This window comes from Podarcis muralis, chromosome 14 (genome assembly GCF_964188315.1).
Source record: "Podarcis muralis chromosome 14, rPodMur119.hap1.1, whole genome shotgun sequence".
In the NCBI taxonomy this organism is placed as follows: domain Eukaryota; kingdom Metazoa; phylum Chordata; class Lepidosauria; order Squamata; family Lacertidae; genus Podarcis; species Podarcis muralis.
In genome coordinates, this window is record NC_135668.1 from 10,632,297 (window position 1) to 10,647,009 (window position 14,713).

At 44.8% G+C, this 14,713-nt stretch overlaps 1 protein-coding gene across 1 annotated transcript in view; it reads left to right on the forward strand.

Annotated features, from left to right (window-relative positions):
* The first annotated feature begins 1,438 nt into the window (after positions 1-1,438).
* Positions 1,439-14,713, forward strand: part of MYO5C (myosin VC) — a 55,056-nt gene continuing 41,781 nt past the window's right edge. Inside the window, exons 1-8 of the mRNA XM_028706390.2 lie at positions 1,439-1,680; positions 4,921-5,031; positions 5,844-6,009; positions 6,103-6,247; positions 6,771-6,927; positions 9,393-9,536; positions 10,814-10,895; positions 11,114-11,221. Coding sequence (XP_028562223.2) covers positions 1,654-1,680; positions 4,921-5,031; positions 5,844-6,009; positions 6,103-6,247; positions 6,771-6,927; positions 9,393-9,536; positions 10,814-10,895; positions 11,114-11,221 — 940 coding nt within the window. The 5' untranslated portion in view covers positions 1,439-1,653. The remainder of the gene's footprint in view (positions 1,681-4,920; positions 5,032-5,843; positions 6,010-6,102; positions 6,248-6,770; positions 6,928-9,392; positions 9,537-10,813; positions 10,896-11,113; positions 11,222-14,713) is intronic.

The following is a 14,713-nucleotide window of genomic DNA, read 5'->3' on the forward strand; positions in this document are numbered from 1 at the left end:
TGTCTGCGCATGCGCAGGTTGCGATTCAGCGCTTCTGCACATGCGCAACTGCTGAAACCCGGAAGTAATGTGTTCCAGTACTTCCAGGTTTTAGTGGTCCATAACCTGAAAAAACGCAACCTGAAGTGGCTGTAACCCAAGGTATGACTGTACAGTATTAGCGCTTTTTTTGTCACACTGTTGACTCTTGTTAAGCTTGTGGTCAACCAAGACACCTAGATCTGTTTTTTTACATGTACTGCTGTCCAGCCAGGCGTCTCTCCATCAGATGGGGCCCATCCTAGAATTATGCATCTGATTATTCCAGCCTAAGTGCAGAATCTGATGCAAGGCCAGGGCTGCCAACTTGCACAAAATATTGGGGGAGGGCAGTGAAGCCCCACCCCCACATAATCCCTCCAAAGACATGAACACCGTTTGAATGGCAGTGCCCAGCAACTTGGGCCGTGGTGGTGGGGCAGCAGCTCCCTCAAAGATTTTATGGGGGCCAAACTGCCGCCAAAGAGACCTCTTTCCCTAGGAGTTGCCTCCTATGTGCATGGCCTTAAAAGTGACCTGTGCCATCAAGCAACAACAACACATTGTTCCTAACAAGTGTCTTGCAGAGGTGGGGAAACCCAGCCAGATGGGTGGGGTATAAATAATAATTATTATTATTATTATTATTATTATTATTATTATTATTATTATTAACACAGGACTCAGAGGGGGGTGTTTATTGTGGCTAACAGGTGTCACCCCATCACTGCTACCTGCTATTTTTGTCTCTTTTTAACCCCTTCAGCCACCGCCTCTGCAACCTTCCTAGAAACCTGGTGGCTCCCCTCAATAATAATAATAATAATAATAATAATAATAATAATAATAATAATGGCTGGGTTAAAGTTTGATGAGGCCCTAAGCTACTGAAGGTAATGGGGCCCTTTATATGTCCAGCTGCCCTTTCGTCAACAACAAATTGCCACTGTTTTTCTGTGTTGAATATATGCTATATGGTACTTTATGGACCTAATAGGTATCTCAAGCCATTTGCACATAACAAGATATGTATTTTATCAAAGTAATTGATATAGAAATGAGCAAAACAGTGATATTTTAGGGAGCAGGCTAGCAAGCGGGGCCCATTGCTTACATCATAGGAGCCTACACAACACGAAACACTGCAGCTGCTGTTGCTGCAGCTGCATGTAGATTTTATTTTAGTTTCTTATCTTATATTTTGACAATGTACATCAAGGTTTTTTTTCCTTTAAATTTTTTGGGGGGCTACCCCAAGAGAGTGGGGCCCTAAGCTATAGATTGTTTAACTTATATGTAAATCCGGCACTAATAATAATAATAATAATAATAATAATAATAATAATAATAATAATGAGGGGGAAGCTCAACTCCCAGCCCTCCCTTAAGCGGAAAAGGCCGCCCGGCGGCGGCGGGCAAGCCAACAAACGTGGCGCTCCTGCCGGGGGAGGCATCGGCGCTTCCTCGCCCTCGGGCTCCACCTCTGCCCGGAGCCGCCCGCCGCGCGAGAGGAGCTGGGCTGAGGCAGCTCCGCCGACCGCCTCCGGGCCTCCTTCCTTCGGCGGGACGGGGAGCCCCTTCTCCTTCCTTCCCCTCAGCCTTCCGCCCGCAAGCGGGGCCACAAGCGGCGGCCAAATGGCGCTCAGCGACCTCTACACGCAGGTAAACGGGGGCGAGAAAAGCGGGAGGAATCGCGGCCGAGGCAGGTGCCGCTCCAAGCCCGCCCTCCGAAGGGGATTTCTTTTAATGGCCGCAAAGCTTTGCGGGTTGGTTGGCTGCAAAGCCCCCCCGAGTGCCCCTCAGAAAGTATCCTCCTGGGAACTGTAGTTTGCCCCTTCGAGGGAGCGACGGTTCCCACGAGACCCTTAGCAAAGGGCAGTTCTCTATCCCCCCCCCCCACACACCCTCTTTCCCCGTCGCCATATGGAGGGGAGGGAAAGGCAGAAGAAGCCCAGCCGCCGCCTCTGCCCGTATTGTGTGGGAAAGGAATGCGGGTCACGGGTCAGCCGGGGACGAGGGAATCCTGTTGTCTCGGTTTTCCCCGAGGAGATGGCGGGGGGGGGGCGGAATCTGGTGCGGGTGAAGGGAGGGAGGCGAGAAAGGTAAAAGTAATCGTTGGCGGAAGGAGGAAGGGTTTCTCTCTCGCTCTCCCTCACACAAGCAAAGGCGCGCACCGCGATCCTAAAAGCCATCCAAAGATATTGGACTGCGACGCGGTGGCGCAGCAGAAGCAAACCCCAAACGGAAGGATTCCCCGTTTGGCTGGATTGGTTGCAATCCTGCGCGCGATTTACTTGGGACTCTGCGCGCAGTTGTGCTCGACAGCGCTGTATCTGCGCGGGTACTTGCGCGGATGCGGGGAAGGGCCACTGAATTTAAGGGAATTAACTGCTGAGTAGCATGGATGTAGCTAAGGGGGGGGCAGGAGGCAGCTGCCCCCCCCAAATCAATACAAATCTGAGGTCGTCCCCCCACTAACAAAAATCCTAAGGATAGTGAATGAGGAAGGCTGCAAACTCAACTCTACTGGCAAGGAGGAATGGATTATGGATGGGTTGGCTGGATTGGTTTTACTTTTATGCCGCTTTCCCGCAACTGACCTGAGCCCTAAGCGGCATATTGCAAGCTTCGAAAATGTTAAAGCAGCGAACATCGGGAATACATATATGCAAAATACAGAGCATGTCCAGTAAATTGAAAATGGGACTGTGAGTGAGAGAGCACTGGGAGTAATTAAGGTGTCTATAATATTTGCTTGACTTGTGTGCTGAGTGACTGAAGACTTCCTTGCTTTAATGGTAAACCATAATTTTAATTATCCAAGCTTAGAGACAGAAGCTTCTAATCTCTGTGCCTGTGGAGTGCATGAGCTCAAGGAGCCTTATGCATGTAAAGTTAACCGTGGTGTCTAAAATGTAGCCAGTCCAAGATGTTTTGCTGCCTGACACAGAACGTCAAATGCTCCATTCATCAGATGCATGGTACCCAAAACTAGTCACTTTATTTTGGTGCCTGAGGCAGAAAATACCACACACACACACACACACACACACACACACACACACACACACCTCCCTATGAGTAAAAATGCAAAAATAAAAGACTTATAATGTCCTGCTCTTTCATGATGCTCATGAACATCATGAAATCCCTAATAGTAGGGCGAGCCCTGGGAAGAGTAGGTGGAATAGAAGAAACCTAACCCTTTCTGCGCCCACTGATAAAACTAAGCAAATCGTGCCCTTCCCAGCCTGTTTTCTGTCAGCTGGGTGTTCCTTCAGTTTCAGAGACTTAACTGGTGGGGGGGGGGGGGATAGATGGTTATGTCTTCTATTCCACATGGTTGCGGGTGGAGAGACACTTCTTATGAGCACTGGACCTGTTTGTTTACTTTCTCACAGGTATGTGCTGTTCTCCGGTTTCTCTTGCAACCATGCTTTTATTATGTGCCAGTGCAGGTCCAAATCTAGATTTTTTAAAATTCATTTGTTTTCATTATTTTTCCTGAGTGGCTCAAGAAAATTCTCCAGCATAGAAAGGAGGAGGTTGGGTGTAACTCAACAGGAAAGTAAACTCCATGTTTACTTGTAAGGCAGGGTTCACTGGCATGTAGGTAGATGGCTCATTACATTTACCAATGGAGGTACCTGGAATAGACTTTTTAATGATTAGATCTAGTTAGAATCTTTAGATATAAGAATCATGTGACAAAATGTGTGTGTGTACATATTTAACATGCAGGGGACACACACACACACACACACACACACTCTCAGTTTGATTGCCCCACTCCAGCAGAGGCTCCGGGGGGGGGGGGGGGAGATAATTCTTGCTTATTTCAGTGTTGGCCACAGGTAGGCAGCAACATTTTTGGCTGGCATAGCGCTGAGATGCTTAAGGAATTTGATCTTAGCAAATACCTATACAGAATGCCTGGCTCTGCACCTCTTAGACCTCTAATTAGGCCTGCCAGACCTCCGCTTTTGGCTTGTGAGACCATTTTGGCCAAGCCACACGCACCTGCCCTACACCTGATGGCTCAGCCAAAAGCGGGTCTAAACATACCCCAACTCCCTCAACTGTTTCTCATAAGACTTGGTTTCCAGACCCTTGATCATCTTGGTCGCCCTCCTCTGCACCTGTTCCAGTTTGTCAATATCCTTTTTAAATTGTGGCATCCAGAACTGGACACAATATTTTAGGTGTGGTCTGACCAAGGCAGAACAGAGCGGTACTATTACTTCTCTTGAATTCCCTGTATAAGAAGTCATGTTTCCCAAAACAGTGGATCTGAGTCTCCACAATTATTTGGTTTTAACAGCTGAATAAGTAGGGATGTTTGAGCTTAACAGGGTTATTTATTGCACTGGAAATTGCAGCAACTGCGTTCACAAATTTAGAAATAAACTGTTTTAAGTTTCTCTGTGCCTGGTCCAAGCAAGCTACGTCTTCCAATGACTTTAATAGAAGACCAGAAGATGTGTAACTCTCTTCTGTCTAAATAAATTGGATTTGAAGTGCTCAACTTTGACTAGATCATGCCCATAGTTAGTAGTAGAAAAACAACATTCTCTGAACACCTTGCAAAAGGGCCATACAATTTTTGCACCTTTCTAACCTTTTGCACCTTTCTAACCTTTAGAAGCAAGGTTACTGATGTATTGACGTTTGAGTTTGGCTTTTTATGGGGACGGGGATATGCTATATCTGAATTGTTTGCTTGCATATTTTATTATATGGTGATTTCAATATATTTAAAAAACTCAATAAAACTGTTGGTAGCCAAAAAAAAAAAAAAAAAAGAAAAAGAAAGAAAGAAAGAAAGAAAGAAAGAAAGAAAGAAAGAAAGAAAGAAAGAAGTGCTACTTATTAAAGTGAATTGTTTTTGTTTTATTATTACAGTATAACAGAGTTTGGATTCCTGATCCTGAAGAAGTCTGGCAATCTGCTGAAATCACAAGAAACTATAAAAATGGAGAAGGCCTACTTCATCTGCAACTAGAAGATGGCACGGTGAGCGAAATAGGTTATGTTATTAGCAGTACTGTGGTGTACAATACTTGCATGCATGTTGACACATAAACATTGACCTGCTGGATTCTCCATCTGGTCTCACTTTGTGTCTGATAGACTCACCTTGGTTTTTACTCACATGCTAAGCTGGTGTCTGCGCTATATTACCATCTACAGGTGGGACTCGAAAACAGAAACGGGAGTGGGAATTGCTTATTTGTCCCATGTCCAGGACAGAAATCAAGCCAGCAAATGTAACTAGCATATTCCGCTGTTACTTTCAGCCTGTAAATAGACCAGGTTTCCCCCCACCCCACCCCACCCCCATTGAAATGAATGGAATAGCTGAATGGCCACTCAACCCTTCCCAGGTGGGTAGCAGTTGCAGACCTTGCCTCTGTCCATCATCCCTAGCAGTGAAAGCCCATGTGTTCTGCTGGCTGTTAGGGAAATTCCCCAGCCAGCTGAGTCAAGGCCCAGGGATTCCCCACCCAGGGGCTGGCTTCAATTGGGCCAGTCAGAGGCCAGCTGGCTGGGCATTGGCTGCAGTCCATGTCTGGTCAGCCGGCAGTGCATAAAAGAGCAAATTATGTAATTAACTACATAAATTACATTTCACCACAGTTCAAGACACATTTCACCACAGTGCAAGACAAATAATATAGGTTTTGGCAGAAGATGAACTTCAGTGGACAAGAAGCATTGCTGCATGTGAGGAATACAGGGCAGAACAGAGAATGATGCTTGCTTACATCCTTAGCTCATGTAACATGCTAGCTTTCTATGTCTTCACCTCTCCCATTTACCAACAGGAATTGAAATATCCAGTTGATCCCAGAGCTTTACCTCCTTTGCGAAATCCAGACATACTTGTCGGTGAAAATGACCTCACCGCACTTAGCTATCTTCATGAGCCTGCCGTCCTACACAATCTGAAAGTCCGCTTTGTCGAGTCCAAGCTGATTTATACCTACAGCGGTAAGCGAACGTTCATGCTCTCCACATTTCTCATATACGAAGCATGTGTGATGCAACTCTTATTTCTATGTTGTGCGTTTTTCCCCCTTGCAGGGATAATTTTGGTTGCAATGAACCCCTACAAGCAGCTGCCGATATATGGAGATGCCATTATCCATGCCTACAGTGGTCAGAATATGGGGGATATGGATCCACATATATTTGCTGTGGCAGAAGAAGCTTACAAACAAATGGCAAGGTAGAGTCTGGGGAGTTAATAGTATCTTAAGCTGCTGCCCTCCAGATGTTGTTGGACTCCAGCTCTCATCTTCCTAACCATTGGGCATGCTAGCCAGGGCTGATGGAATGCAATAACATCTGGAGGACCACAGGCCAGCCAGCCCTGCTTTAAAACCTCTGATTAAAAACCTGTCGCTTCCGTTTGTAAAATGTTGCTACATGCCTGTTCCTTTCAAAAACTTTGGACCCATGCAGGTAAGTTTCTTAGAAATAAAACAATAATAATCGAACGAGGGGCTTCATTGATTCATCAGGGATCCCCTGAAAAACTGTTCAGAGATTGCTGTGAGTACTCTCGAAGCACCTACAAAGTTCCAGGAGGAATCAGGTGCCAACAGCAGAAAATGGCTTCACGCACCAGATCACAAAGTCGGGATACCTAAATAAAGCAGATCTTATCATCTGTAGAGACATACATGATTTTTTGACATTAAAAAATAAATAATAATTTTATTTGATAATGCATTTTCTTCTCGCTTTAGGAACAACAAGAATCAATCTGTTATAGTCAGTGGAGAATCAGGAGCTGGGAAAACAGTTTCGGCTAAATATGCTATGCGATACTTTGCTACTGTCAGTAGATCTAGCAGCAACACGCAAGTAGAGGATAAAGTCCTGGCATCGAATCCGATAACAGAGGTACATTATGGATGGCTCTGTAAAGGGATGAAATTGCATATTTATTGAATCATCTCATTCTAACATACTGAGCACCTGCAGCAGAAATTATCATGTTTGACCTTCTGATTTTGAAAACCTATGAAATATCTAAATTAGTTATAGCTAACAGTTCTTTGGCATCCAGATCTGGTTTTGTTGACTGAACTGCACATGTTTGCTGTTTAATCTGCGCAGGTTATTCTGTTGTCATACTTGATTTTCTTAAGTGCCAAATGTTCACAATGTTTATTTCCTATCTTAGTTGTTGCCGTAAAGCTTCCTCTTGTAGGCGTGGATAAATAACAGTTAGGCAATTCCATGATCTACTGTGGAAAATGGAAAAAAAACCACTGGACTGGGTGTAATGATTACTGCACCAAAGCAGCAATCGTAAGAACACAAGAAGAGCCTGCTGGATGAGGCCGACTAAATGGAGTCAGTGTGGTGTAGTGGTTAGAGTGTTGGACTAGGGCCTGGGAGTTGTTGTTGTTGTTTAGTCGTTTAGTCGTGTCTGACTCTTCGTGACCCCATGGACCAGAGCACGCCAGGCACTCCTGTCTTCCACTGCCTCCTGCAGTTTGGTCAAACTCATGCTGGTAGCTTCGAGAACACTATCCAACCATCTCGTCCTCTGTCGTCCGCTTCTCCTTGTGCCCTCCATCTTTCCCAACATCAGGGTCTTTTCCAGGGAGTCTTCTCTTCTCATGAGGTGGCTGAAGTATTGGAGTCTCGGCTTCAGGATCTGTCCTTCCAGTGAGCACTCAGGGCTGATTTCCTTCAGAATGGATAGGTTTCATCTTCTTGCAGTCCATGGGACTCTCAAGAGTCTCCTCCAGCACCATAATTCAAAAACATCAATTCTTCGGCGATCAGCCTTCTTTATGGTCCAGCTCTCACTTCCATACATCACTACTGGGAAAACCATAGCTTTTACTATACGGACCTTTGTTGGCAAGGTGATGTCTCTACTTTTTAAGATGCTGTCTAGATTAGGGCCTGGGAGACCAGGGCTCAAATCCCCACTCAGCTATGAAGCTCACTGGATGGTCTTGGGCCAGTCATTTCCTCTTTGCGTAATCTACCTCACAGGGTTGTTGGGATTAAGCTTGATCTCCTTGGAGAAAAAGGCAGGAGAGGAATGTTGCTGTATTGGCATTGCAAGCTAGCAAAATGGTGCTGGTGGCTATAGACTCTAACCCAGTAGGTGAGGCACTTACCTGGTGTATATGTGGCGTCCATAGGAAGTGGTTCTTCAGCTCATGCTTGCTCACATGCTTTCCTCCTATCTCCCACCTTTTACTGCTGGGAGAAGTGAACAAGAAGGTTTAATCTTGCAGGGACTGGAATGGATAGGCATCCTTCCATGTCTTATTCAAAATGGATTGTAAAAAATTAAATCACTTCTTCCAAACATCTGAAATTAATCCATTTGTAAATGGATCTCTTTTGACTCAGTGAGGCCTCTTGACCCTGGTGGGCCGCAGAAGAGGTCATGAGGAGCCGAAAGCCTCAATGTGTTTTTGCACCTCCCTACCTGAACAAGACTCTCCCCACCACTGCTCTGCTGCACATTATTACTTGGAAGGGGACAAGGTCCTATTCACAATCCATTGTGCAACGAGTTTCCACCAGCAGTGTTGTGTTGTGTAACACTAAAAAAACCCCTCCAACTAGCAGAAGAGACCTGTTGGATATAGTCCATTGAAATTTTGTTGTTGTTGTTTAGTTGTTTAGTTGTGTCCGACTCTTTGTGACCCCATGGGCCAGAGCACGCCAGGCACTTCTGTCCTCCACTGCCTCCCGCAGTTTAGTCAAACTCATGCTGGTAGCTTCGAGAACACTATCCAAGCTTCGAGAACACTATCTCGTCCTCTGTCGTCCCCTTCTCCTTGTGCCCTCCATCTTTCCCAACATCAGGGTCTTTTCCAGGGAGTCTTCTCTTCTCATGAGGTGGCCAAAGTATTGGAGTCTCAGCTTCAGGATCTGTCCTTCCAGTGAGCATTCAGGGCTGATTTCCTTAAGCATGGATAGGTTTGATCTTCATTAACGGGCTTAAATTAGTTGTGTACGGGTGGCGGGATGTGGGTGACGCTGTTGTCTAAACCACTGAGCCTCTTGGGCTTGCTGATCAGGTGGTTCGAATCCCCGTGATGGGGTGAGCTCCTGTTGCTCTGCCCCAGCTCCTGTCAACCTAGCAGTTCGAAAGCACTTGTACGTTATTTTCAGCAGGACTGTTCTTCAGTAGGAATAACATTGGGCACCATTGTACAGCACCCAGCTCACACATAGATAAATTCTGACCAAGTCTGAAAACAATTCCCCAAATCATTGTGTTGTAAATATTTCATTTATTTATAAGAGCATTTATAAGCGGCCAACTTATAAAATCGGTAACGTGCTAACAAATAGATGAATGTGCATTGAAATGATTCTCCATTTCATAGGCTGTCGGTAATGCTAAAACCACACGCAACGACAACAGCAGCCGCTTTGGAAAATACACAGAAATCAGTTTTGATAGGAGGTACCAGATCATTGGTGCAAATATGAGAACATACCTGCTTGAGAAATCCAGAGTTGTCTTCCAGGTAAGTAAAATTTGCCAGTGGAATTGCATTATATCTTTGCTAACAGACTGCCATCAAGGCAAAATGGATTCTGTTGTGGACTTAGAAAGATCCAGCTGCTCAGCCCCATTTTTTTATTTATCTCTGAGGGTCTTGGTGGGAGCTGTTGCCTGGCATGACACCAGGGAATAGAAGGCTGAGGGCTGGACAGCTGCGTAAATAATCCTGATTCTATATGGACATAATGTGTAGTTCCCGTTCCTGCAATAGTTTTAAGTGTTTGGGTTTTTATGTAAACCGCTTGGAGAGCCACTCACAGTTATAAAGCTGGATAGAAGTACTCTAAATAAATAATGAATAAAATACAGATAATGGGTTGTATCCAATGTTAGATATACCAAGAGAAAACTTGAAATTAATGAACCTAAAGATGGCCATGTTCATTAACGTTAATGGGTCTTCTCTGAACAGGACTGACATTGAATGTAGGGCAATGCTCCACATATTAATCTTCTCATTAGTATGTCCTGTCACTTAGATCTTTGGGCTGGTATCCCCAAACTGTCCCAAGTTCTGGAGCAGTGAATTCTTGTGCTCCTTAACTGCAGGGTCGTTTCAGGTACAGGGTAAAAGTAAAGCTAACTTTTCAGGTAACTAAATAAGCTATTTCTGCAAGCTGATTTCCTAAAAAGGAGGTTTAGAGGAAACTTCTTCTGGGTTTCTGTGAACAATTTTTCAATTAGTGCTTCCTGGAGACATCATTATTATACTTGCCAGCTCTTGTCAGTTTTTAACTTGAGGCAATTACGAGAGCAACAGTTTTGGCAAGCGGCATTCAGCATTGTCTGATTTGGAGATGTGCACTCAGTAATAAGCTAAAACTGCTGTATTGAAATTTACAAGTTGCCACCATCTCTGGGATTTAATTTTCCTAGAGCTGTGATCGACATGCTACCCCCTGTGCCAATTCTGCAATCAGTCACGAGGGCTGGTGAGCTGTGAGGCTTTCCTGATTCCCAAAATGAGAGGAAAAACCTTTCTCTGATATGACTCACAGAATCGTAGAATTGTAGAGTTGGACGGGACCACAAGGGTCATCTAGTCTAACCCCCTGCAATGTAGGAATTTTCGGCCCAACATGGGGTAATGAATCCGTGACTCTGAGATTAAGAGTCACTATTGTCATGTCAGCCAAGTAGCCAAGCAGGCCAGAAGCTGTGGCAGGTACGTCTCCTTCTACAAAATGAATAATTTTTCTTTGTTTCTCATTTTATCCTCTTGTTTACTTTCATTGACAGTCGGAGAATGAAAGAAATTATCATATATTTTATCAGTTATGTGCATCAGCTCTGAGACCAGAATTTGAGCACCTTAAATTGGGTATGTCTTATTTCATATTTTCATGGTTGTATTTTAACACAGTTTTTTTAAATAACAACAGCAACCAAGCAGTATAGACATTTTATTAAATAAATAAATAAGCTAATCTTACTAAAGGACTTTTGTTGCATCATTTGGTCACTGATGGCCTATTCGTAGAAGTCCCTCAACTTAATATCCAATATATAACGTCAGTATGTTTTGCTTTTCGCCTGCAGCAAGCCCCGAAGAATTTAATTATACCAACATGGGTGGAAACGCTGTGATTGAAGGAGTGAATGACTATGCCAACATGATGGAGACTCAGAAGACATTCACCCTGCTAGGTAGATAAACTTTGTCTTTGATAAAGTGGCAAAATTATAACGATGGAAAATGAATTGGGATTACCGTTCTGAGAATAACTACTGATTAGACGTTACAGTATAACCATGTTCCTAATTTACTTCTTGAAATATGGCAACCGTATCATAGAGCAGAATTACTTGTACAGTGGTACCTCGGGTTAAGAACTTAATTCGTTCCGGAGGTCCGTTCTTAACCTGAAACTGTTCTTCACCTGAAGCACCACTTTAGCTAATGGGGCCTCCCACTGCTGCCGCGCCACTGCTGTGCAATTTCTGTTCTCATCCTGAAACAAAGTTCTTAACCCGAGGTACTATTTCTGGGTTAGCAGAGTCTGTAACCTGAAGCGTCTGTAGCCTGAGATAGAGTGGGACATTTGCATTGGAGAATGGGTGGCTGGGAAAGGGGAGCACCCCACATCAACCAATTCACTCCTGAAAATCAATAGTGCTAGCTTTTCTCCTGGCCCTCAAAACTAGGTAAACCTCCCCTCTCCTGCTTGCTAGCTTCTTCCTGGAAATGGTCTTCTATGTCCCTGCGTTCACACTGAGAAACATGGTTGCTAAAGGATTCCAATTGATGCTGCCACTCCCTGCTTGACTTGGCAGTAGAGCTGACACTTGGCTGAGGAGTGGGAGCCAGAACTGGTGTTTTGAGAAGGATATTGAGAGTGTCCTTTGAGAGATTAAAAGGCAGCACCTGAGAGTGCTTATTCTGGGCTCTGGTAGGCAGAGGAGGAGGGGTCTGGAGCCACAGCAGAGATATGCAGGCAATGAAATGAGTACTGTTTGGGAGCCGAGTGGAGAGATTTGGCAGAAAAGAAAGAGGAGGGAGAGGGAAACGAGGCAAGTTGCAATATGAATTTGGGCTGCAAGGGCAATAAGGAGGGGGAACAGGAAGAGTAATCGGACAGAAGGGTCTGGAGTTGTTATCTCTAGTGATAAGCCAGAAAGAGAGAGAAGGATGCCAAAGAAAGGAGATGACACTGTACAAGGCAAGTCAGGCGGAGAACTGTGCAGGAGAGAAAACATTGTATATACAACTAATTGTATATAAAATTAGGGACACGGGTGGCGCTGTGGGTTAAATCACAGAGCCTAGGACTTGCCGATCAGAAGGTTGGCGATTGGAATCCCCGCGACGGGGTGAGCTCCCGTTGCTCGGTCCCTGCTCCTGCCAACCTAGCAGTTCGAAGCACATCAAAGTGCAAGTAGATAAATAGGTACCGCTCTGGCGGGAAGGTAAATGGCATTTCCATGCGCTGCTCTGGTTCGCCAGAAGCGGCTTAGTCATGCTGGCCACATGACCCGGAAGCTGTACGCCGGCTCCCTTGGCCAATAAAGCAAGATGAGCGCCGCAACCTCAGAGTCGGCCACAACTGGACCTAATGGTCAGGGGTCCCTTTACCTTTGTTGTTGTTGTTTAGTCGTTTAGTCGTGTCCGACTCCTCGTGACCCCATGGACCAGAGCACGCCAGGCACTCCTGTCTTCCACCGCCTCCCGCAGTTTGGTCAGGCTCATGTTTGTAGCTTCGAGAACACTATCCAACCATCTCATCCTCTGTCGTCCCCTTCTCCTTGTGCCCTCCATCTTTCCCAACATCAGGGTCTTTTCCAGGGAGTCTTCTCTTCTCATGAGGTGGCCAAAGTATTGGAGCCTCAACTTCACGATGTGTCCTTCCAGTGAGCACTCAGGTCTGATTTCCTTAAGAATGGATGCGTTTGATCTTCTTGCAGTCCATGGGACTCTCAAGAGTCTCCTCCAGCACCATAATTCAAAAGCATCAATTCTTCGGCGATCAGCCTTCTTTATGGTCCGGCTCTCACTTCCATACATCACTACTGGGAAAACCATGGCTTTAACTATACGGACCTTTGTTGGTAAGGTGATGTCTCTACTTTTTAAGATGTTGTCTAGATTTGCCATCGCCTTTCTCCCAAGGAGCAGGCGTCTTTTAATTTCGTGACTGCTGTCACCATCTGCAGTGATCATGGAGCCCAAGAAAGTAAAATCTCTCACTGCCTCCATTTCTTCCCCTTCTATTTGCCAGGAGGTGATGGGACCAGTGGCCATGATCTTCGTTTTTTTTGATGTTGAGCTTCAGATCATATTTTGCGCTCTCCTCTTTCACCCTCATTAAAAGGTTCTTTAATTCCTCCTCACTTTCTGCCATCAAGGTTGTGTCATCTGCATATCTGAGGTTGTTGATATTTCTTCCGGCGATCTTAATTCCGGCTTGGGATTCATCCAGCCCAGCCTTTCGCATGATGAATTCTGCATATAAGTTAAATAATCAGGGGGACAATATACAGCCTTGTCGTACTCCTTTCCCAATTTTGAACCAATCAGTTGTTCCATATCCAGTTCTAACTGTAGCTTCTTGTCCCATATAGAGATTTCTCAGGAGACAGATGAGGTGATCAGGCACTCCCATTTCTTTAAGAACTTGCCATAGTTTGCTGTGGTCGACACAGTCAAAGGCTTTTGCATAGTCAATGAAGCAGAAGTAGATGTCTTTCTGGAACTCTCTAGCTTTCTCCATAATCCAGCACATGTTTGCAATTTGGTCTCTGGTTCCTCTGCCTCTTCTAAATCCAGCTTGCACTTCTGGGAGTTCTCGGTCCACATACTGCTTAAGCCTGCCTTGTAGAATTTTAAGCATAACCTTGCTAGCGTGTGAAATGAGTGCAATTGTGCGGTAGTTGGAGCATTCTTTGGCACTTCCCTTCTTTGGGATTGGGATGTAGACTGATCTTCTCCAATCCTCTGGCCACTGCTGAGTTTTCCAAATTTGCTGGCATATTGAGTGTAGCACCTTAACAGCATCATCTTTTAAAATTTTAAATAATTCAGCTGGAATATCATCACTTCCACTGGCCTTGTTATTAGCGATGCTTTCTAAGGCCCATTTGACTTCACTTTCCAGGATGTCTGGCTCAAGGTCAGCAACCACACTACCTGGGGTATACGAGACATCCATTTCTTTCTGGTATAATTCTTCTGTGTATTCTTGCCACCTCTTCTTGATGTCTTCTGCTTCTGTTAGGTCCTTTCCACTTTTGTCTTTTATTATGGAAATCTTTGTACAAAATGTTCCTTTCATATCTCCAATTTTCTTGAACAGATCTCTGGTTTTTCCCATTCTATTGTTTTCCTCTATTTCTTTGCATTGCTCGTTTAAGAAGGCCTTCTTGTCTCTCCTTGCTATTTTTTGGAAATCTGCATTCAATTTCCTGTATCTTTTACTATCTCCCTCGCATTTTGCTTGCCTTCTCTCCCCCGCTATTTGTAAGGCCTCGTTGGACAGCCACTTTGCTTTCTTGCATTTCCTTTTCATTGGGATGGTTTTAGTTGCTGCCTCTTGTATAATGTTACGAGCCTCCATCCATAGTTCTTCAGGCACTCTGTCCACCAAATCTAAATCCTTAAACCTGTTCCTCACTTCCACTGTGTATTCATAAGGGATTTGACTT